The sequence below is a fragment of the Dromiciops gliroides genome, chromosome X (assembly GCF_019393635.1).
Source record: "Dromiciops gliroides isolate mDroGli1 chromosome X, mDroGli1.pri, whole genome shotgun sequence".
Taxonomy (NCBI): Eukaryota; Metazoa; Chordata; class Mammalia; order Microbiotheria; family Microbiotheriidae; genus Dromiciops; species Dromiciops gliroides.
In genome coordinates this window covers 5,335,357-5,360,316 of record NC_057867.1, presented here as the reverse complement: position 1 = coordinate 5,360,316, position 24,960 = coordinate 5,335,357, and the positions used below count along the sequence as shown (strand labels likewise).

The 24,960-nt window shown below is 45.8% G+C and overlaps 1 protein-coding gene across 7 annotated transcripts; it reads right to left on the bottom strand.

Moving 5' to 3' along the window:
* Window positions 1–379: 379 nt before the first annotated feature.
* Window positions 380–23,250, bottom strand: LOC122733420 (zinc finger protein 34-like). 7 transcript variants are annotated; one of them, XM_043973799.1, is made up of 9 exons: window positions 19,351–19,915; window positions 17,645–17,739; window positions 14,903–15,145; window positions 12,890–12,970; window positions 12,025–12,293; window positions 6,943–7,004; window positions 5,572–5,701; window positions 3,289–3,402; window positions 380–1,806 (listed from the first exon to the last, which is right to left on the bottom strand). In XM_043973799.1, exons 5-9 carry the CDS (start codon window positions 12,101–12,103, stop codon window positions 1,034–1,036), a joined length of 1,158 nt encoding a protein of 385 aa, XP_043829734.1. In that variant the 5' UTR covers window positions 12,104–12,293; window positions 12,890–12,970; window positions 14,903–15,145; window positions 17,645–17,739; window positions 19,351–19,915; the 3' UTR covers window positions 380–1,033. The 7 variants fall into 7 exon arrangements, with proteins under 7 accessions (XP_043829734.1, XP_043829730.1, XP_043829735.1 ...); XM_043973795.1 differs by lacking the exon at window positions 19,351–19,915 and adding an exon at window positions 16,971–17,060 and having other exon boundaries at window positions 14,903–16,120; window positions 17,645–17,907; XM_043973800.1 differs by lacking the exons at window positions 17,645–17,739; window positions 19,351–19,915 and adding an exon at window positions 23,190–23,250.
* Window positions 23,251–24,960: the final 1,710 nt, after the last annotated feature.

The following is a 24,960-nucleotide window of genomic DNA, read 5'->3' as shown; positions in this document are numbered from 1 at the left end:
TTTTCACATCTGAAAAATTAGGGCTTTGAACTAAATGATCTCTAATTAATGCTGTACTATTGTTATGCTGTAGGAAATGGCAAAGGATGGTTTTGGAGAAACCTAGGAAGACCTGATGAACTGATATAGAGGCAAGTGAGCAGAACCAAGAGGACAATGAATATAATAACAATACTGTAAAAACAACTTTGAAAGGCTCAGGAACTCTGCTCAACACAATAACCAAGCAATATTTCAGAGGACCCAGGATGAAGCAGGCCACCCACCTCCGGAGATGTGACGAGTTCAGGATGCAGAATGAGACAGAAGCCAGTTTGGTACAATTACTGGTATGTTTTGTTTGACTATGCATATTGGTTACAATTTTGTTCTTTTTTCCCCAGTGGTAGGGGTGGGTGGGAAGGAGACTAATGGAAAAAAATACAATTTAATGAAGAAAACTTTTACAAAAGACAAACAACTTCGCTCCTCCTGTTTCTCTATCACATTAAGGTTTGCAAAGCACCTTCCTAAGCACAGCCCGGTAAGGCAACTAGAGGAAATACTGTTATCTCCATTTACAGATGAGGACACTAAGGCCTGGGAAGGGGCTTACAGGTTTGAATGTTAAATAACAAGTAGAAAACCTTTCATTTTTTCCCTTCCTTGATGGATCTTCCTAAACAAAGGTGGGCTAGTTAAGCGACATTTTGGAGGAAAACCAGGCTTTCCAAGACATACATGATGTGTTCAGACCCATCACTTTGGCCTGAGACCTAATTAGCTCTGGGGCTGAGTGTGAAAGAGGAAGTCTGGGAGAAAGGCATAGAGAGTTCCAATCAAGTATCCTATTTGAAGAAGGGAAGGGAGTTTATCAGAATAAACTAACTGAGATACTTCCTAGGCCAAGAGATATAAAAAGAGATTTACAGATACTTCTTGGTCTGGAAGGTGTTTGCCCTGGATTTGTGTCATAACACCCATCAGAGGACTCTTTTATTGGGTCTGTTTGTCAGTGTCCTAACCCCAAAGGGAACAAAACTACTAGCTCAACTCACAGATTTCCCATGTTTATTATGTGCATAGGGTTCACAACAATGATTTTTCTGGTGTGAATTTTCTGATGATTGAGAAGGTTCCCTTTCTGACTGAAGGTTTTCCCACACTCATTACATTCAAAGGGCTTCTCTCCACTGTGAATCCTGTGGTGTTTTATTAGGATTGAGCCTTGAGTGAAAGATTTCCCACATAGATTACATTGGTAAGGCCTCTCTCCACTGTGTATTCTCTTGTGGTTAATGAGATTTGAGCTCCATGTGAAAGTTTTCCCACACACGTGACATTCGTAAGGCTTCTCTCCTTTATGAATTCTCTTATGGTTGGTCAGGTCAGAACTCCGACTGAAGGCCTTTCCGCATTCATTACACATGTAAGGCTTCTCTCCACTGTGAATTCGCAGGTGGAGGATGAGCAGTGACTTCCACCGAAAGGCTTTCCCACATTCATCACATTCATAGGACTTCTCTCCTCGAGGGGCAGTCTGATTCCTGGGAAGCTCTGACTTTTGCCTAAGATTGCAGTTCCTGAGTTTCTCCCCACTTGGGCCCTCCTCTCTGTCGGGGTCTGTTTCTTGAGCTCTCTTTTCCCAGACACTATTTTCTTGTGGACATCTGCCTGTGGAGCTCGGCCTAGGAGAAGCAGCCACATGCCTGGACGTGGCCCTTCTCAAGTTGTCCTGTTGTTTTGCTATAAATAATTGTCTCTGGGAAATCACATCTTCAGGAAGGCCTGACTTTGGCATAGATTCTTTGCTCTTGATCCTGCCATCTGAAATGACAGAAGAGGACTATATGTCATCGAGATTCCTGGGCGGGAGTGCATAAGAGGCAAGGAGGAAGTAGAAGTACATGGCTTTCCCAACTTACATGGGAAAGGGGGGAGGAATGGTGAGCTCAAAAATGAGCACTACATAGCAGTCATCAGTGATGAGGATTCCCATTTTACAGCTGAGGATACAGGGGATCAGATAGGTTCAGTGACTTGCCCAAGGTCATGTGTGGACCAATTTTTTTTTTTTTTTTTGCGGGGCAATGGGGGTTAAGTGACTTGCCCAGGGTCACACAGCTAGTAAGTGTCAAGTGTCTGAGGCCAGATTTGAACTCAGGTCCTCCTGAATTCAGGGCCAGTGCTTTATCCACTGCAGCGCCACCTAGCCGCCCCTGTGGACCAATTTTTAACTGGGGAATGTTAGCTAAGCGGCTCGCTGCAATATTGGGGCAAGGAAGGAGACAGGCAGCCTCCCTCAAAACAGAGCAGGATTTATTTAACAAGAACGAACTTAAAAAAAAAAAAACCACAAACAGGATCAGTAGGATTAAGGGAAAGGAAATAAAATGGGGAAAGGGAAATTATACAACCTGAACAACACCACCGCCTAGGAATCAGCTGAGAACACACAGCAGTGTCCTGTCGCCTTACAGCTTCCAGTTAGAATGGCAAAAAAACCTCCCTTCTTCCCAGCAGACCCCAGGCTGACCACACACGGCCCCCAGCCAATTGGCTGGCCGCTCTGACAGTCACATGACTGCCCTCACTAGGCTTCCAGTCATTATAATTTTGCCAGGCCCATGTAGGTATCAGCGAGAGGTGATGCCGTGAGATGCCAGTGCCATGGCAACAGCTACAACCAGTGGGTGGAGCACCATGCGGTTTTCGGAGCCCCAGGCCAGTGCATGGTGAGGTTTGTTTTTAAATTCTAGCAAAAAGATGGGGTCATAAAAACCTCAAATAAAGGGGTAGCTAGGTGGCGCAGTGGATAGAACACCAGCCCTGGAGTCAGGAGTACCTGAGTTCAAATCCAGCCTCAGACACTTAACACTTACTAGCTGTGTGACCCTGGGCAAGTCACTTAACCCCAATTGCCTCACTTAAAAAAACCCTCAAATAACAATGAATTCTTTACAGTCACACACACACAGCAGGAGCTATGACTTGGCCAACAACAGGCTTTAAAACTGGAAGAGACCTCAGAGGTCATCCTGTCCAACCCTCTCCTTTTACTGGTGAGAAAAGTGAAGTCCAAGAGGTTCAGTGATTTGCCCAAGGCCACATGGGTAGTAAGTGCCAGAGCCCAGATTTGGTGAGAATGACCAAGTCAGAGGAGATGACAAGGAAGAAGAAAAGGGAAAAAGAGACTAAGGGGACGGAGGTGAAGATCTCTGAGATGAGAGGGGGAAGGATAGTAAGTAGAGGCAGAGATAAAGGGGGCCCTCATTTGCACCTGCTGTTGGTTCTAGCTTCCTTGCTCACCTGGCCAAGTGCCTCTCCTGGCCTCAGTGGTCTCCATCCCCTGTAGATCCAGAGTCCACAGCATCTGTCCTCTTTCCAGCTGTGAGATCAAGTAAGGCTTGGGTCCTGTAAACCCTGCCCAAGGGGAAAGAAGGCAGACAGGTGATTTGAATTGGGAATACAGAGTAGTCTAGCTAGAGCATAGGCCCAGTCCCTGGGGCAAGGCTGGGAGAATCCTGTGAAAGAAGGAAAATACCCATAAATTCCATCTTAGGCCAGGTCAAGAGGGATGGGCACGAACCTCCCAAACTTGTTTCCAGCAACTGAGAGTCAGGGAGCTGATGATCTGGGAATAGAAGGACAATTAGTTATCTGCCGTCCTCCTGCCAGGGAAAAGGTAGGCAACTCTCAGGAGGCAAAAGCATGTATACAAGGGGCAGCTAGGTGGCGCAGTGGATAGAGCACTAGCCCTGGATTCAGGAGGACCTGAATTCAAATCCAGCCTGAGACACTTTACACTTACTAGCTGTGTGACCCTGGGCAAGTCACTTAACCCTCGTTGCCCCAGAAAAAAAACAAAAGCAAAACATGTGTACAGGGGCCCTGGGCATCTAGTGTCTAGTCTGGGGAGGGTGGACTGGGTGTCCTCTAGGGGGTTCTTTGGGTGAGGAAGTCCATGCTTCCAGTGAGTAAAGGCAAATTAACAAGCATTTACAAAGCACTTACTATGTTGCAGGCCCTGTGCTAAGTTCTGGGGATGCAAAGAAAGGCAAAAGACAGTCCCAGTCCTCGAGGAGTTCACAGTCTCTCCAGGAAACAATATGCAGGCAAATATGGGCAAAGCAAGCTCTAGACTAGAGAAATTCAGGGCAGTGTCAGAGGGAAGGTGCTGGGATTAGAGGGCACTGGGAAAGGCTTCTTGCAAAGGGTAGGATTTTAGCTGAGACTGGAAGGTGGCCAGGACGTAGAAATGAGGAAGGAGAGCACTCTAGGCATGGCCGGTTTTACTGCCAATGAAAAGGCACAGGGTAGGGTGAGGTTAGAAGGTTGTATGCAAAGAACTGCCAGGAGGCCAGAGTCATGGATCAGAGAGTACATGGAGGGGAATGAGGTGGAAGAAGACTGAAAAGGGAGGAGGGGCTCAGGTTACAAAGGGCTTTGAATGCCAAACAGAGCATTTTATATTGGATCCTGGAGGCACTAGGGAGCCACAAGAGTTAATTGAGTAGGGGAGTGAATGACGTGGTCATACCTGTGCTTTAAGACAATCACCTTGGTAGCTGAATGGAGGATGTACTGGAGTGGGGAGAGACTTGATGTAGGCAGACCCACCAGCAGGCTATTGTAATAATTGAGGCATGAGGAGAAAAAGGTCTGTACCAGGGCGGGGGCACCAGGGTGTCAGAGATGGGGGGAGCAGCAAGGTGGCACAGTGGATAAAGCACCGGCCCTGGATTCAGGAGGACCTGAGTTCAAATCCGGCCTCAGACACTTGACACTTACTAGCTGTGTGACCCTGGGCAAGTCACTTAAGCCCAATTGCCTCACTAAAAACAAAAAAAAGAATAGAAGGGAGGAAGGAGGAAGAAGTGGAGGCGCCAATTGTAGGCAGTTTTCTCAAGGAAATTAGCCACAAAGGTGACAAGAGATATGGGATAGTCGCCAGTGGGGATGTACAGATGAGTGGGGTTTTTTGAGGATAGGGGAGACGTGTGTGGGTATCATGGAAGCAGATGTAGCCAGGGAGAGAGTGAAGCTAAATGAGAGAGTAAGGACAATAGAAGGGGCAACATGTTGGAGGAGACGGGAAGGAATGGGATTGCTTGTCTGTACAAGTGGAGGGGTTTGCCTTGGGAAAGAGAAGGGCCACCTCTTTGTATGAGATGGTGGTTGAGGGGGAGCTGAAAGGAACAGTCTATTCCTGGAAATGCCCCTACCCAAGACATTTGAATGTCTAGTTGATGAATACTTCAGACCCTCATGATAATAAGTCCAATAGAGACCTGGGGCGCCGTGAACGACTGAAATAAATTCATGGACACTAGTCCTCTAGAAGGTTAGAGACATGAAGGACACAAGGACCACAAGCCTAGGCCTCTGGCCACCAGAGGACCATATGGTTCACTGCTCCCATTCCTGTGATCTGGCTTATCAGGATGTGAGTTCCTTTTTTTTTCAGGGCAATGGGGGTTAAGTGACTTGCCCAGGGTCACACAGCTAGTAAGTGTCAAGTGTCTGAGGCTGGATTTGAACTTAAATCCTCCTGAATCCAGGGCCGGTGTTTTACAGGGTTTGAGTTCTTACCTAGTGAGGCTACATTCCCATAATTCTCCAGCATCACTTCCCTATACAAGGCCCTCTGAGCAAGGTCCAGTTTCCTCCATTCTTCCCATGTAAAGTAAATAGCCACATCTTCAAAGGTCATTGATGTTTCCTAAAACAACAAGGACAATTTCCCAGTGTTGTTCAGGGGTGGGTGGCGTGAGGCAGCAGAGGGGTCAGGCAGAGGTGGCAAACTCAGAGTCTATGGATGGGCATAGGGAAGGAGATAAAGTGAGAGGAGAATGATACAGAGGAAAGAGAACTTGGCCAGGAGCCAGGAGAGGCATATTCTTCCTATTCCTTATTCTAGCACTAGCTGTGAACCCAGGAAAGCCCCTGTCCCAAGCCCAGACCTCAGTTTCTTTCTGTATCAAATGATAGAACAGATATTCTCTAAGGGGGCAGGATGGTAGAATGACTTGGAGCCAAGAGATTTGGATCTGACACTTGCTGTGTGTTCTTGGGCAACTACCTTTATCTTTCTAAGCCTTACTTTCCTCATCTGTAAATTGGGGATAATAATATTTGAATGACCTACCTCAAGGGGATTTTCTGAAGGAAAAGCTTTGTGAAGCTTTAAAATATAAAGAATTCTTTTTTGGGGGGTGCAGTAGGGCAATGAGGGTTAAATGACTTGCCCAGGGTCACACAGCTAGTAAGTGTCAAGTGTCTGAGGTCGGATTTGAACTCAGGTCCTCCTGACTCCAGGGCCAGTGCTCTATCCACTGCATCACCTAGCTGCCCCCAAAATATAAAGAATTCTAGGTTAATTTTTCTTTCCATCCCTTAGATTCTGTGATGCTAAGAGTCAGAACAATAGGGTTCTGGTCCTCATTTTATGCCCTTGATGACAAGTCCCTTGCCTGCCCTGAGTCTCAGTTTCCTCTTCTGTAAAACAAAGGAGTTTCTTGGATTCTCTTAGACCTACACTCTTCTCTTCCTCTTTTACGAACTTGCTGAATCACACACCCCAATCCTCTTTGGGTACCGCTGTTGGTGCAGAAATAACTAAAGTAAGACTAACAATCCCTGCCCTGTGGCCCTCTTCACAGGTGCATTTTGAGGGTTAAAGGCAATGGTTCAACAAACATTTATTTAGGACCTTGTATGTCCCAGGTATTGGAGGAGACTTCCCCTGGGGGATGATAAATGTTACTGCCCTCGAGGGTCTGACGTTCCACAGGTATAAAGATAAGCATAATACAAGATAGAGTGATGGGGGTCAAGAAAAGAAAAAGGTACACTAGGGAAATTGAGTTCAAGTAAAATGCTAAAATGGAATACACCGAGTCAGGGGGTGGGAGCAAGGGAGGTGGAATGGCCCGAGGGAAGGCCAAAAGAACCCCAGCTTACCTGGGAACCGTCTACCACCTGGCTTCTTCTGTTGCCTTTCAGAAGTTGGGGTGCAGGTGGAGCTAGGCAAAGAGAAAGGTACAGTGAGAAGACCACACCTCTCTTGGTGCTTCTCCTCCCAAAGAGAGCAGAAATTGCCTTCCCTGACTTTCAGCCCCCCATTCCATCCCTTTACCTCCTTACATGCAATTAATAGGGGGAAACCTGTCACTCTTCTACTCAAGTATTTCAGTGGCTCCTTACTACCCAGTGAGTAAAGGCCATACTCCTCTTTCTTTCTGAAATTTTTTGTGGGGCATTGAGGGTTAAGTGACTTGCCCAGGGTCACATAGCTAGTAAGTGTCAAGTGTCTGAGGCCGGATTTGAACTCAGGTCCTCCTGAATCCAGGGCCGGTGCTCTATCCACTGCAGTGCCACCTAGCTGCCCCCCCATACTCCTCTCTTTCTAACACTAACAGCATTGCAGGTCCTCTAAAATATGGTATATTACAATAGCTTTGTAGCCTTTTCCTTTGTTACATCCTATCACACTCTATTCCTACAAGCTCTTCATTCTCCCATGTTCTGGCCTTTGCCCAACTGTTCATCTCAGTATCCCCTTCTTTACTAATGACTTCCTTCCCATCCTTTGAAGCACAATTAGATCTCATAGCACTCCTCCCAGAAGTCTGCCTGGATTCACCAGCAGGGGCCTAACCTTATCCCTTCAATCCTAACATAATGCTCCTTTTATCATGTAATATTAGGTAATATGTTTGTGTTGCTGTCTTAGCCCCCATTAGACTGTCACCTGTATGGGGGAAGAGACTGAGTCTGAGACTGGCTTGGGGAGGGGGAACAGACGTTGTCTTCCTGCTGAGCTGTCCTGATGGCTGCCACTATGTGGCCACTAATTGGCCCAATCACAGTAATGGCAGCAACAACAGTCATGCCCTTAGCCAGGCCCTTAAGGTCTGCAAAGCAAGCGTTTACACATGGCATTTCCTTCCATTTTCACAACAACCAGGTGAGGTAGGTGCTCTTATCATCCCCATTTTATTTTGTTTTTTTGTTTTTTGGGTTTTTTTTGCAGGGCAGTGGGGGTTAAGTGACTTGCCCAGGGTCACACAGCTAGTAAGTGTCAAGTGTCTGAGGCCGGATTTGAACTCAGGTCCTCCTGAATCCAGGGCCGGTGCTTTATCCACTGCGCCACCTAGCCGCCCCCATCATCCCCTTTTTATAGAAGAGTAAAGTGAGGCAGGCAGGGGAAGTGAGTGGCCCAGGGTCATACAGGCATTGAACTCAGGCCTTCCCGACTGCAGGCTCAGCACTTTTATGTACTGTGCCATCTCTTTGTCTAGCTGGTCCTCAGTCATGTGTCACATGCTGTGCAGCCATTCACCAAGGCCTGCCCAGGCCATCTGCCCTCCTGTTTCAGCAGGCTCGTACTTTTACTCTATTTACCTCTTTCTTATACTTGCTCTAGGAATAATAAAGTCAATCCCACCATTGGTTTTGGGGACTGTGGGACAAGCTATTCTCCTCTGGCTCTGTTCTCCCATCCCTTCCAGGCCCTCCTCGGAGATACCCTGTCATTTGGCCTGTTGAGAGCTATGTGCAGTTCTGATGACCAAGCTTGACCCCAGGGATCAGAACATGCACCTCCCTTCCTTCCTTCTTTGCTGATGTGGGGGCTCTGGGGACAGAGAGCTGCATACACTGTCAGACTCAGCTGATGTGATGGTCAGTTTTGCTAGATCTTTCCTTTTTTATGTTCATCTTTTGTTACAAGAGATAGCTTTCAAGGGAGGGGAAGGGGAGCAATGGATTTGGAGATGAAGGATGTGTAAAAACAAGAGAGATGATACAAATTGAGAAAAAGACCAACCGCCCCCCATGTGCTGTAGAGAGAGCTCAGAGAGGCCTGTGCAGCGGGGCTGGCTGCTCCCTGGATGCTAAGGCTGTCCCTCTCGCCACCACACCACGCTGCCTCTCCTCTAATTTGGGTTATTTGCATCGCTCTGGGGCCATACGACATTATAAGCTCCCTGTTTTCTTTATTTTTGTATCTTCTCAATAACTAACTCAATTCAACAAACATTTATGAAACACCTATTAGGTGCCAGGTGCTGTTCTAGGGTGTAAGCCCCAAAGAAGCTTACTCTCTACTGGGGAGTACACCCCATAAGGAAATATAGGATCATTTGAGAAAGGAGGAAGTACCTCCAACTGGGGGAGAGGAGTCAGAAGAGGCAGCACATGAGGTGAGCCCTGAAGGAAGCTAGGGATCCTAAGGGGGTTTGGGGGGAGGGCATTCCAGACAGGAGGGACAGCCTGTGCAAAGGTATGGAGATGGGAGATGACATGGTGGCTGGTTTGGTTGAAATGCAGAGTGTATAACATAATCTGAATTAGATCTGGAAAGGTAAAGGGGGGCGGAGTTGGATTGTAAAGGGATTTAAATACTAGACTGAAAGGTTTGTAGATTACCCTTTAAACAATAGGGAGCCATTGATCATGGACAGGACACTGACCACAAGTGAGATAGCATAGGCTACATCCCACACTCTGATAAAGGGAAGGATGGGAAGATTATTTTGGCAGCAATGTGCATAAGGATGATTGGAAAGAAAAAAGAGCGGACACATGATCTAATGAGATCTTGTGCTATTGTGGCGGCAGAATCCACAAGACATAGGGGAGGGACTTTGAGTGATTGGAAGGCAGGGAAGGTTAAGGGGGGCAATTTGGGGGTGGGGGGAGATGATGAGTTCCACATGGGACTTGCTGAGCTTGGAATATCTAATAGGACACACAGGTGGAGATGATGAGCTTTTGTTGTGGTCGCTGTGGGATGGTAACTTAGAAGAGTGATCAAGGCTGAATTTATAGATCTGGGAATCTCTTCATAGAGATAATAATGAAATGATAGAGAGAAGTGAGGGAGAGAGAGGAGAGAGGAGAGAGGGAAATGGAGAGAGAAAGAGAGGGGGGAGGGAGCAGGAGGGAGAGAGGTAAATGGAGAGAGAAAGAGAGGGGGTGAGAGAGAGCAGGAGGGAGACAGAGGAGAGAGGGAAATGGAGAGAGAATGCGGAGGAAGGTGAAGGGAAAAGGTCTAGTTTAGAAGTCGAGACAGATGATGACCCAGTAAAGGAGACTTCCAAAAGAATGCTCATACCAGTAGGAAAAAACCAGAAGAGAGCATCAACATAGGCATCAAGGGAGGAAAAGGCATCCAGGAAGCTAGGGTGGGGGCTAGTGGCTAAAGCCACAGAGAGGTCAAGGAAAATGAGGACTGAATAAGGACTATTAGTTTTAGCAACTAAGAGATCACCAGTAATCTTGGTAGGGTCAGATGCCAGGTTGAAAGAGGTTGAAACCCAAGAGGTGAGGAAATGGAGGCAACGAGTCGAGACAATGCTTTCTAGGAGTTTGGCTATGAATGATGGTGGGTGAAGGGTTTGGCAGGAGAAAGGAAAGGTTTTTAAGAATGGAGGAGACTCAGAAATATCATAAGCTAAAGGGAAAGAGCTAGTGAGGAAGGAAGATTGAAGATGAGAGAACTGGTACAATCCAAGGGGAAAGTTCTGAGAGGAAACGAAAGGAGATGGAATCGGAGCAGAAGTAGAGAAAGAAGGACCGCCTCTTCCTCAGATATCAGAGCAGAAGAGGAGAGAATGGGGGTGATAGAAAGGGGTGTTGGGGTGTCAAGGAAGGGACCAGAGGGAATGTACTGCAGAAGCCCTCAATTTTTTATGGTCAAGTAAGATTTGGGCTCCCAGGCTTAGCATTTAGTAGGTACTTAATAAATGCTTGTTAACTGACTGACTCACTGACAGGGGCAGTTGATGAACTGGGAAGCCAGAGTATTGAGTATATTGTAGTGCCAGGGTATGAGGGCAGAATGTGAGATAGGCTCCGAACGCCATGAGAACAAAGGGAAGATGGGCTGGAAGCCAGTCGACGATGACTAGAATTGGTACTGAGTGAGACGGTTGGATGGAATGAACTTCAAAGGAGGGCTGCTGGATGATGGTGCCAGAGGAGCAAGGAATATAACAACAACAATAATCAGAGTAGCCAAGCACAACGACTCTGGGAGATATGTGCTATCCGTATCTCCATTTTACAGATGGAGAAACAGGCAAACAGAGGTTAGATGACTTTTTCCAGGGTCACAGAGCTAGTAAGTGTCTGAGGCTGGATTTGAACTCAGGTCTTCCTGACTTCAGGCCCAGCACTCTAGCCACCGTACACCATACCACCAAGTTACCTACTTTTCATGGTCCCTAGTGTATTGAGAATGTAGCCAAGGATGCAGTGTCTTCTGGAGACCACTAGGTTTCTGCTTTTGCCATAAGCTGGAAAGAATGTGAGACTAATAGTGAAAGGGAGTTTGTTAACAAAGAAAGAGAGCAGAGGAGTTTCTGGACTGTGAAAGGGTAGGGCTGAGGGGGAGAGAGATGATGGTTAGGAAAAGGGCCTTTGTCCTTGACACACAGGGAAAAGGGGAGCGTGAGCTGCCAGTCTGTCTCCTGCCCCTGGGAGAAGAACCAGTAGGCTGAGCACAAGGCAACAATATGGTGGAAGTGGCACTGGCTTCTATGGCTGCTCACCTCAAATGCAAAAGAGCTGCTACTACTACTACCTCTACCACCTCCACCACCACCACCACCACCACCACTATTACTACTACTACTACTACTACTACTACTACTACTACTACTACTACTACTACTACTACTACTGTTGTCCTGAAGCTCAGGATGTTTTCTCCATGGCTCTTGCTAGAGAGCTCCCCATCACCAGGGGAGCTCAGGTCTTCCTAGCTTTCAGGCCAGTTCTCTATCTCTGTCTACTTATGAAATGCCCACTACATGTTAGACACTGGAGATATAAAGATAACCAGTGACAGGCATCTGCTCTCAGTTTCTTGAGGTCATTTCAGAAACATTCATCACTCAGAGGCTTGGGAGAAAAGGTAAAGGCTTAGGAAGCACCATTCTGTGCCCCAGATCATAGCACTCACCATGGAAGCACCTGCTTCTACCACATCTATCATGGCACAACTGAAGAAAATTCAGTATACACAAACCCACTCACCAGGTCCATGCTGTAGGAGGCAATTCTTCCCTTTATCCAATGATTCACTGCAGGGTTTCTTTAAATGTTGAGGTCCCATGGTGCACTGGAAATTGGGCTCCACTTAGAAAAACCCAACTTGGCACAGCTTTTCACAAACACATCTGTTGTATGAAGCAAGGCTCAAACACTATTTGGGAAACAGATATTCAAGTTCTAGAGAAGCTAAGTGCCAAGGAGGATAACAGTTCAGAGCTGGGTTGGTCTGTAGTGACTTGAGGATATCAGACCTGTAATATGAAAAGCAAAAATTATTTTCAAAAACCATTTATTGGATTAAAGATGATTCATAATCCTTGTTGAAAATAATTTTGGAAGCAATTTAAATTTTATAAATATTGTTTTATAAATATTATAAATATTTTAATTTTATAAATAATCAGCATAATCATGTTAAAAAGCAAAACATCCAAAGTTACATGATCATCTCAATAGATACAGAAAAAGCCTTTGAAAAAGTACATTTTTATGCTAAAAACCCTACAAAGTATAGGCATAAAAACATTTTTAATACCATAAGAAGCATCTATCTAAAACCAAAAGCAAGCATCATATGCAATAGGTAATAAATATGGGAGTGAAGCAAGGATGCCCACTCTCCTTGCTATTATTTGATATAGTTCTGGAAATATTAGCAATAGTAATAAGACAAGAGAAAGAAATAAAAGGCATGAAGATAGGTAAATCCTTTGATGCCTATTGTTTGATGATATGATGCTTTAGTTGGAAAGTCCTAGGCAATCAGCAAAGATACTAACTGAACAATAAATAGCTTCGGCAAAGTTGCATGCTAAAAAAAAATCCTCAAAAAAAAAAAAAAACCAACAACTTATCAGGAGCCTAGTAGAGGAGCACCCGGGAAAGACAGTGTCGATAAGACAGTTCCTGCTGGTAAGGAGCTTTCCACCTAGTAGGGGGATAAGACCACAATCTTCAGTGAAACAAATAACTGAAATAAATATTCTATGAGAGGTTTGAGGGGAAGGATCATTACTGATCAGGGGAATGAATGAAAACTTCCTGTAGGAGGAGGAAGCATTTGAGTTGGGCCTTAAAGGACTGATAGGAATTCAGTGGGGAAAAAGGTTATAGGGAACTGTACTATTTCAGATATAGGGAAGAGTGTGAGTAGTCATGGAGTTAGGAGAACATGGAGGATGGTGAAGTTGACTGGCGTGTCTGGAGCACACAACACATAAAGGAGCATAAGATGAGATGATGCTATAAAAAAGAATGGCACCAGACTGTAGGGCCCCGCTGAAGAATGCTGTGACTGGAGAGGGGAAGGGACTTGCCCAAAGCCACACAGTTGGAGGCCAGAGCCAGAAGTAGAATTCTCTTGGCTGCCTTTATCCCTCCAGGGCCTGGGTTTTAGTCTCTTTGAATCCTCCCAGAACCCTCCCTCCCACTGGAGGCTATGTAGGTATGGGCAAGAAGATCATTCTGACAATGATGCAAATGGCAGATTAGGAGAGAGATGGTGGAACTAGCTCAGTCCCCAATTGTATTAAGGGAGTCCAGAATTAAGGTCATAGTCCTGCTGTATTCTGCTCTTGGCTTACTACAATTAGAGCACCTTGCTAGTGCTCTGCAAACAGTAGTGCTGGATAAATGCTTTTTAAACTGAACATTTTATCTTATTTTTAGCCTGTGAGCTCTCCAGGAAAAAAGAATGGGTCTTACTCATTTCTCTTTTACACACATGACCCCAGTGACCAATAAAGGCCTAAATAAATACCTGCAGAGGGGCAGCTAGGTGGCACAGTGGATAGAGCACCGGCCCTGGATTCAGGAGGACCTGAGTTCAAATCTGGCCTCAGACACTTGACACTTACTAGCTGTGTGACCTTGGGCAAGTCACTTCACCCTCATTGCCACCCCCCAAATGCCTGTTGAATTAACTTTGTGCATTATTATCTGTCCTACTAACTAGTCATTCCAAAAGTAAGGTCTTATTCACTCCTGCCCCCCCCCCACCCAGGGTTTGGCACAGAATAGGTGCTTAATAGATATTTGGTAATTGATGACTTTACTCAGGGCATTAGAGGATTTCATTCACTTTATTTAGCTTGCAGTACATGGAGGGTTCTGTGGGAGACACAAAGAAGACTAAAATCTAGGCCCTGGAAGGATAAGGCTGAGGGTAGTGGTGGGGAGGGAAGCAGCAAAGAGAATTCTAGTTCAGGCTCCAAGCTCCAACTATGTGGCCTTGGGCAGGCCCATTCCCTTCTCTGGGACTCAGTTCTCCTCTTGATACAATGAAGACTTTGGCCCGTATTATTTATATTATAGTGCTTCCAAGATTCTAAGATGAAAAGTCTATAGCTGACTTTGCAGCTGTTGTGACCTTAAGTGAGTTCTTTTCCATCTTTGGCCCTTCCTTTCCCGTTCTGTATAAGAGAGGGGTGATTAATGTACAAAATCTTTAAGCACCCTTTTTTGCTTGGAGATCCTATGAATTTATAGCTTCAGGGGAGGTTCAGGAAATCTGGGCCGGCTTCCTGGAGCATGTGGCAACTGAGTTAGGGCCTTTAAGGGTAGGAATTTATCTACAGGCTAGGGTTTAAGCAGTGAGAAGGCAGTGGGGTGGGCCCTAGGGAGATGGCGCTGACCCAGGTGCTGAGCTGGACCCAAGGGAAGAGTATGCGCAGGCGCAAAAACAATAGTGGTTGGGGTGGAGGGGAGCTGGAGATGGCGCAGGCGCAGGGGCCAATTGTCTCCAGAAGGGGGCTCCACAGAGGCGAACAGGGGCCTTAACTGCAGACCAGGCGAGCCCCAAGCTCGGATTCCATACCTCCCCCCCCACAATCCCCCACAGCCCCTCAGGGACAGCACTCACTCACTCTCGCCCGCTCTGGAGGGCGACTGCTTGTGCGGAAGGGCCTGTGGGCAGGCCCGGGGCTGGGCCCTCGCAGCCGCAGCCACTGCTGCAGCTGCGCATCCGCCTGCTGCTCTAGGCAGCCCAGAGGTCCGCCGGCCACCGGCCATCGGGGTTGGCTGCGCGCGTTGCATGGCAACGGGGGCGGGCTGGGGGGAGGCGAAGAAGTGGAGAGAAGGTAGAGAATATAAGAAAGCGTGTGACCTGTTGGAAGGGATGGAAGAGGGACCAGGTACAAAGAGAGGATGGGGAGGAAAGGGAGGAAGAAAGAAACCTGGCTTAGAAAGGTGAGGGAGGGAACCCGATAGGCGGCCAGATTTCTCTCATTTCTCTCCCCTCCTGAGTCAGCCAGGCTCCTGCTGAATCACTTAGGATTTCTTCTCCCTTTCCTCTCCACCTGCCACCCCAGAGCCTCGACCAGGCCCACCCAAGCAGAAGTTGAGTAGAAGAGAAGCAGAATTTGGAGCTGGGGAGGTCCAAGGCACATGAAAGACCTCAGCTTCCATCTAGTCTGACTCATACTAGAACCAGAGTTCCTTGTCCATATGGTATGCCCAGTCTTCACTTGCCTGACACCTCTCAAAGAAGCCCATTCCTTTGGGATGGTGCTCATTGGTAGAAAGTTTATCCTGACCCCAAGTCCAAAGGTGCCCCTCTTCACCTTCCACCCACTGATGCTGGTTCAGCCCTATGGGATCAATGAGGAAAAGTCCAATTCCTCTTCTAATAGTTGACTTCAGTTATTTTGTTTTCTTTTGTTTTTAGGCAACTGGGGTTAAGTGACTTGCCCAGGGTCACACAGCTAGTAAGTGTTAAGTGTCTGAGGCTGGATTTGAACTCAGGTCCTCCTGACTCCAGGGCCAATGCTCTATACGCTGTGCCACCTAGCTGCCCCCGTCTTCAGTTATTTTAAGGGCACTCACATTCCCCTTGAATCTTCTCCTCTCCAGGCTAAAACATGGCCATTTCCTTCAGTAGATCCTCACCTGGCCTTGGGTTGAGGCCCTTCACCCTCCCCTGGACTGTCCCCAATTCCTCAGTGTTCTTCCTGGAACTGAACACAATACTCTAAATATGTTCTGACAGAGGGCAGACAGGGCAGAGTGTGGTGGGACCTTTTTTCATTCTGGATAGAGCTGTTGTTGTTTGTCTCCCATTCCTGAAGTGGTGATGTCCTTCCTGATTCAAAAGAAAACGTCAGTGGCTCCCTACTGCTCAGAAGACAAAGTCCAAACCCCTTAGGCAGACGTTCACCATATGGTGCTAATGTCAATTTCCAACCCTCACTCTGAATCTTGGAGCTAAAGAGCATCTTTCCCTTGGATCCAAATGATAATATTTGGGTACTTGCTCTTCCATGAGATGGGGTTGGAAGTTCTTTGACAGCAGAATTTGCGTCATAACTATCTATATCTTTGGCCAACTAAAGGCAAGTAAATCAGGCTAGGAATGGGAGAAGAGCCCATTGAATGGAAAACGGTGGAATTTTTAGAACTAGAAGATGACCTTGGAGATTAGCTAGGTCAATTCCACCTCATTTTCAGAGAAGAAAGCCAAGTATTTTCTCTGGGCTGTTCTCTTTTGGCCTTTTTTGTACACATGTTGTTTAGTTTTCTCAATTGCTGTTGTTGAGTCTTCATGACCCCATTTGGGATTTTTTTGGCAAAGATACTGGAGTGGTTTATATTTCCTTCTCCAGCTCATTTGACAGATAAAGAAACTGAGGCACACAGGGTGAAGTGACTTGCCCAGGATCATGCAGCTAGCTAGGAAGTATCTGAGGCCAGATTTGAACTCAGGAAGATGAGTCTTCCTGATTCCAGGCCTGGGAGTCCATCCACTGTGCCATCTAACTGTTCCAAAATATGAATGACATTGGTTTTTCAGTCACACCCAACTCTGTGACCCTGTGGACCACAGCACAGCAATGTTGTCCAGTGCTGGGTGTAGGATTGGGCGCCATTTGGTAGCTTCCTAGCCCATTACCCATTTGGGGGGCACAGAAGAGTGGTGGGAGAAGGGGCCCTACCTGGCTGCTTAAAGCAGAGGAGAGGATTAATGATGTGCCTTCAAGCCCTCTTGAGATGCTGCCAGTTATTCTCAGCTCTACACCAGTGCCCTTTGGAGAGCAAGTGAAATGATTTGGGGTTTGGAGGCCTTACCAACACTCATCCTGAGTCACCAGGAAGGTCCTATTATGAGTCCCCTACATATTCTCAGCCATCTGGGGATTTGGCATGAAGAAACCTGGGTTCAAGTCCAATCACAGACATACTAGGTGTCCTTGGGCAAGTGCCTTCCCTTCACTAGGTGGCAGTAAGACCACACACAAGTCACTCAGCACTCTAGCCTGTAAAATTGGGCTAGATTAGGTCCCTCCCAGCTCTAAATCAGTGAAATCCTTTGTGACTTAGTGGTCCGTAGGGTACCTCCTTGCTTTGAAACTGTGTGATCCCTTGAGGATTCAGCTCAATGTTCTCAAAAATCTATCCCTGTCGCAGATCGAACCATGGGCCAAATGGACTAATGCTCTCTTCCCTCTCTTCTTCTGTTCTCACTCATTACAAAGTAAGAGAGCAAAAGGACCTAGGAGTATGAGGACTTACCCAATCAGACCGTGTTCCCATAATTCTCCAACATCCCACTCCCACACAGGGCCCCCATCCCTCCCTTGTGAGCTACGTGGTCACATCCTTGAACTACCAATACAATCCCATGGCTCCACATGTAGGGTGAGGAGCAGACGGGGCAGGCTGAGGAATCTCCAAGGCTCCAGCTTTCACGCAGAGGACACTGGGCTGAGACAGAAACAGAAGACGGACAGTTCACCTGAAAACATATTCAGCACCGAGCCTAGCCTTGTAATGGCCACAGCCAGGGTCACAAGCCGACACCAACATAATGTTCTAGTTCTTCTGAGGATCTTTCTTTCTTCCTTCCTTCCTTCCTTCCTTCCTTCCTTCCTTCCTTCCTTCCTTCCTTCCTTCCTTCCTTCCTTCCTTCCTTCCTTCCTTCCTTCCTTCCTTCCTTCCTTCCTTCCCTCCCTCCCTCCCTCCCTCCCTCCCTCCCTCCCTCCCTCCCTTCTTTCTTTCTTTCTTTCTTTCTTTCTTTCTTTCTTTCTTTCTTTCTTTCTTTCTTTCTTTCTTTCTTTCTTTCCTTCTTTCTTTCTTTCTTTCTTTCTTTCTTTCTTTCTTTCTTTCTTTCTTTCTTTCTTTCTTTCTCTTTCTCCCTTTCTCTCTCCCTCCCTCCCCCCTCTCTTTCTTGGCAGGGCAGTGAGGGTTAAGTGACTTGCCCAAGGTCACACAGCTAGTAAGTGTCAGGTGTGTGAATCGTATTTGAACTCGGGTCCTCCTGAATCCAGGGCTGGTGCTTTATCTACTTCACCACCTTGCTGCTCCCTCTGAGGATTTCTTGAATAACAATTTACTTACCATCATTGTACTACTTGCTTAGATTATTGGAATAACCTAATGGGCTGCCTGCTTCCACTGAATGGTCCCTCTAATCTAGGTATCCTGAACACCCTGAATAATCTTCCTTATACATAGACTTGCTCATGTCACTCACTCCTCTTAAAAAAAACCAAAACCTTCCGTGGCTCCCTACTATCAGAGTAAAGTTCCCGGTCCTCCACAATCTGAGGGCTCTCTACCTTCATGTTTGTTTCATATGCTCCCTAGCCTCCATACACACACATGACCTACTCTTCGGTCAGCATTCTCTTGCTGGCTCTTTGTGCTCCATCCCCTTTTCTGTGTGTTTACTGACCACCCCTTTAATATATTCTAAATATCTTTCAGGAATCAAAGTCAAGGTCACTGGCCTCTAATTTAAGGACTCCATTCATTATCTGCCCTTTTCAAAAGTTGGGATAGCATGTTCTTTTCTAGGACTGGAGCACTTTGGACGTCCTCTGCCGTCTTTAAAAATTTCAAAGCAAGATGCCGATCAGAGACCCCAGTGTTTTCAGTGCTTGCCCTCACAGCAGGCTCTGACCTTTCTAGACCCTGCCCTCTTCTCAGTACAGAATGGTGGGGCAGAGACTCCCACCATATGTCTCTTTACTGATCTAGAGAGTCTATCATGTGCAGCTGCTCTGATATATACAACAAGAAACACAAAAAGCACTTTTAAAAGAGGTGAAGGAAATAGCCCTTTCAAAATATCTATGGTATTTAATGGCACCAACCCCTTTTTTTTGGTGTCACTAATATTTTTGTTATTTAATAAGAGCCGCTGTCTATGTACTGTGGAATAGAATGAACTACTGATTGTGACTAATGAATTATTGTTCATTTGATCACTGGAGCTAGCCCAGCAGGTGCATTTCCTCCCAAGGGCTGCTACTAGTGACCCCTTGGGAGGACCCTGGTCTTTTGTCTCTGGGAGGGGGGGTGATCATCAAATACCTGCCCAGGATGACTGACACCTGGCACAAAGGGGAAGCACCGTGTGGGGGTGCAGCTCCTGGAGGCTAGAGCTCTCTTGTCACCATTTGGAGTTTGTCTTTTATAGCTAGATGAAGTAGAAGAAAAAGAACTGTTGAGCTGACCTCTGACCTTCCTGTCATTCCTTACTTTGGACCTGGCTGCCCCAAGCAATGGATTTATTTCTTGACTGTCCCTTCTTCGTACTCGAATAGTGCTAAAAACAAACAAGTGAACAACACAGCAAAACGCAGCACAGTACAACAGCACAAGACAAGACAATCCAGCACAACATAGAACAACACAAACAGCACAACAAAGCACAACCCAGCATGAGACAACCAAGCAAAATACAATAAAGTATAGCACAGAACAACTCAACAAAGCACAACCCAGCACAACCCAAAACAATGCAGCATAGCACAACATAACACAATACAGCAAAGCACAGCATGACACAGTACAATAAAACAGCACTGTACAACACAACACAGAACAACACGGTACAACAAGCACAATAAAACAGCACAGCACAACAAAGTACAACACAGCCCAGCACAAAAAGCACAAAACACACAACAAAAGAGCACAACACATCACAGCACAACCCAAGATAACACAGTACAGAATAGCACAACAAAACAACACAGCACAGCACACCACTGTACAACACAAACAAAGCTAAATACAACAAAGTACAAGACAGCACAGCACAAGATAGCAAAACACAACCCAGCATAACAAGCACATCACAACCTAGCATAGCAAAGCACAACTAAATACAACATAACACAATACAAAATAGCACAACATAACAAAGCACAATCCAGGAGAACACAATAAAGCACAACACAACTCAGTACAACAAAGGACAACACATCACAGCTAAACACAAGAAAGCATAAGACAGCACAGTACGAGATAGCACAGAATAACACAACAACACAGCACAGTACAACCCAACCCAAGATAACACAGTACAGAACAGCATAATACAACATAGCATAACACAGCTAGACACAACAAAATACAAGACAGCACAGCACAAAATAGCAAAACACAACTCAGCACATTATAACACGGCATGATACAACCCAGCAAAGCACAGCTAAATAAAATAAAGCATAACATAGCACAACACAACACAGCACAAAATAGCACAATACAAGACAGCTAAACACGACAAAGCACAACACAGCAGAAAATAGCACAATATAAGACAGCTAAACACGACAAAGCACAACACAGCACAAAACAACACAACACAATCCAGCAAAACATGGCAACACACAAAATAGCACAACACAATAAGGACATCACAATATAATGCAATACAACAGAGCACAAAATAGCACAGCACAACAAAGAACAGCATAGTAGAGTATAGTACAGAACACAACCTAGCACAGCACCACTCAGCATGACACAACCCAGCAGAGCACAATAGAATGCAAACAGCACAACTCAGCACAACAAAGCATAATACAATACAGAACAATGCAACACAGTACTGCACAACAGTTAAATACAACAAAGCATAACCCAGCACAATCCCACACAGAACAAGGCCAGCACAAGAAAACACAGCACAACATAGTACAACAAGCACATCAACACAGTTTAACCCAGCACAACAAAGCACAAGCCCACAGAGAATAATACATCACAGTACTTCACAATGCAACCAGCACAACACAGCACAACAATCACATCATAACCCAACACAGCACAGTACCAACAAAGTACAACCCAACACAAAACAATGAAATCTAGCACAACAAAATAAGCACTTCACATCACAACACAGTGCAACAAGCACATCATAACACAACCCAATTTAACCCAGCACAATCCAACACAGAATACGACACAGTACTTCACAAAACAACCATCACAGCACAATACAACACAACAATTCCATCATAACCCAACATAACAACACAACCCAGAACAAAACACAGCACTTCACATCACAACAGAGTATATCAAGCACATCATAACACAACATAATTCAACCACCATAACAAAGCACAACACATCACAGAACAATGCAACCCAGCACAACACAATACAGCACTTCCCAACTTAGCAAAATAAGCACAACACAACCCAGCACAACAAAACATAGCACTGCACAATATAACCCAGCACAATAAAACAAAACAAGACAACACAGCATAGCATAATGCAACAGAGTCCAACAATCACATCACAACCCAGCACAACACAGCACTTCCCAACTTGGCAAAATAAGCACAACACAAGCTAGCACTGCACAATACAACCCAGCACAATAAAACAAAACAACATAAAACAAGGCAACACAGCATGGCATAATGCAACAGAGCCTAACAATCACATCACAACCCAGCACAACACAACATAGCACTGCACAATATAACCCAGCACAATAAAACAAAACAACATAAAACAAGGCAACACAGCATAGCATAATGCAACAGAGCTTAACAATCACATCACAACCCAGCACAACACAACACAGCACTTCACAACTTAGCAAAATAAGCACAACACAAGCTAGCACTGCACAATACAACCCAGCACAATAAAACAAAACAACATAAAACAAGGCAACACAGCATGGCATAATGCAACAGAGTCTAACAATCACATCACAACCCAGCACAACACAACATAGCACTGCACAATATAACCCAGCACAATAAAACAAAACAACATAAAACAAGGCAACACAGCATAGCATAATGCAACAGAGCTTAACAATCACATCACAACCCAGCACAACACAACACAGCACTTCACAACTTAGCAAAATAAGCACAACACAAGCTAGCACTGCACAATACAACCCAGCACAATAATACAAAACAATATAAAACAACACAGCGTAGCATAATGCAACAAAGCCTAACAATCACATCACAACCCAGCACAACACAACCCAGCACTTCACAACTTAGCACAATAAGCACAACACAACAATCACATCATAACCCAACCCGGCACAACACAACACAGAATCACATAACTCAGCACAACAAAACATAGCCCTGTACAGTACAACCCAGCACAATAAAACAAAACAAGACAACACAGCATAGCATAATGCAACAGAGTCCAACAATCACATCACAAGCCAGCACAGCCCAACACACCAGACTTTTCCTCTCCCCCCCAGAGTTGACTTTCCCTTGAGAATTTTAGAGCATGGGATCCTACACCTCTTTTCTTTGAAGCCTCCCCAAATTTAGGGGGCATGTCTGCCTGTGCCCCACTTTCCTCTTGTCTATCCCCAATCCTCTGTGAACTGGTCCCCTCCCTGCCAGACTTTCCTATTCTTGTTGAGGAGCATCAGAATAGCAGCCCTTCCCTGCCTTTTGAAGGATGAAATCATTATTAAATTTGATGAAAGAAAACCTCCTGACACTTAATGTTGTCCAAAAGTAAATTGGGGTGCTTGGTGGGGGGTAGGGAGTTCCACTCTCTGGAGATCTTCATCTAGTTATTCCTATGCTCAAGGATCTTCTGTGGTCCCCCATGGATTCTAGGATCAAGTTTGGCATTTAAAGCCCTTCCAGTTGTGGCTCTAGCCAATCTAACCAAGAACTCTGTGTTCTGTGGAGACAGTAGGTGAACTGGAGCCACTATTGGAAGGGCTTTAAATTTTGCCTCTGACACTAGCTGTGTGACCCTGGGTAAGTCACTTCACTGCTGTCTGCCTCAGTTTCCTCATGTGTCAAACCCTCGCAGGGTTGCTGTAGAGACTCAGTGTGATAATAATTGTAAAGCACTTTGCAAACCTTAAAGGTCTATAGAAAGGGGAACCATTATTTTTATACCAGTCAAGATGACCTTTTTTGTTGTTTCCCATATGCAACATTCTGGGCAGCTAGGTGGCGGCATAGAGCACTGAGCCTGGAGTCAGAAAGACTTCTCTTCTTGAGTTCCAGTCTGACCTCAGACACTTCCTAGCTGGGTGACCCTGGGCAAATCATTTCATCCTGCCTGCCTCAGTTTCCTCATCTGTAAATGAACTGGAGAAGGACATGGCAAAACACTCCACTATCTGCCAAGAAAACCCCAAACGGGGTCACAGAGACTTGGACATACCTGAAAATGACTGAACATGCAACATTCTGCTTCCTGATGCTCTATCTTTACTCAGGCTGCCCCCCCCATTCCCTCTTCACCTCCTCCTCTTCGAAGCTCCGTCTCCCCTGAAGGACCAGTTTGAGTGTTACAGGCCAAGAGGCCTTTCCTGTGCCCCACCCACAGCTGACTTTGCACGCAGCTGCATTTCTTTGGAGAGACCTGCTATCTACTTATCTGTATACACTTGGTGTCTCCCAGTAGAATGGTCACTCTGGAGAGGTCAGGGATTTCGCTGTATCCTCAGGACCTGGCACACAGTAGGTGCTTGAATTGTAGCTTCATAGGGAGGGGAATCTCTTTAGGGTCACAGTTGGGCTCTTGTAGCTCTTGGACTTCTCTGTGACATGAAGAGTTCCAGCTTTGGAAGGAGAGTCCCCAGATCCTACCTCTGACAGCGACTTCTGCCTACCTTGATCTTCTCACCTCTCAAATGATGGGGCTGGAGTTACTGGGGAGAGAACAAGGAAACAAGCATTTAGGAACTATTTGTGCCCAACCTGTGGTGGAGCCTTCCTACCTTGTATTGGTCTGATCAGCCACAGTTGGACACACTGTACCTCGACCACAATATCATGATGTCATTTTGGGCCTCTTCAAGCATGAAGGACAGAACAACCAACTAACCACCTAAATTAATTCACTTGTTCAGTACCATATCAAAGTACCCAAGAATAGAATTTTCTAGAACTAAAATAACAAAATTAATATGGAGGAAAAATAAGTCAAGAATCTCAAGAGAAATTATGAAAAGAAATGGAAATAAAGGAGGCCTATTAGTGCCACATCTCAAACTATACTAAAAAACAATAATTATTAAAAACAATTTAGGGCAGCTAGGTGGCACAGTGGATAAAGCACTGACCCTGGATTCAGGAGGACCCGAGTTCAAATCCAGCCTCAGACACTTGACACTTCCTAGGTCTGTGACCCTGGGCAAGTCACTTAACTCTCACTGCCCCACCAAACAACAACAACAACAACAACAACAACAAGACAAACCAACCAAACAAAAAAACCAATTTGGTACTGGTTAAAAAATTTAGAGATAGAGGCAGCGAGGTGGCGCAGTGGATAGAGCACTGGCCCTGGATTCAGGAGGACCTGAGTTCAAATCCGGCCTCAGACACTTAACACTTACTAGCTGTGTGACCCTGGGCAAGTCACTTAACCCCAATTGCCTCACCAAAAAACCAAAAAAAAAATTAGAGATATCAGTTATACCATACAGAAGCAAATCTAGATACCTAACACTTAAAATCTAGTAATCAGTAAGCACAAAGATCCCCAGTGGTAGGATGGCTATACTTTTTTTTTTTTTTTTTGCGGGGCAGTGGGGGTTAAGTGACTTGCCCAGGGTCACACAGCTAGTGTCAAGTGTCTGAGGCTGGATTTGAACTCAGGTACTCCTGAATCCAGGGCCAGTGCTCTATCCACTGCGCTACCTAGCTGCCCCCATGT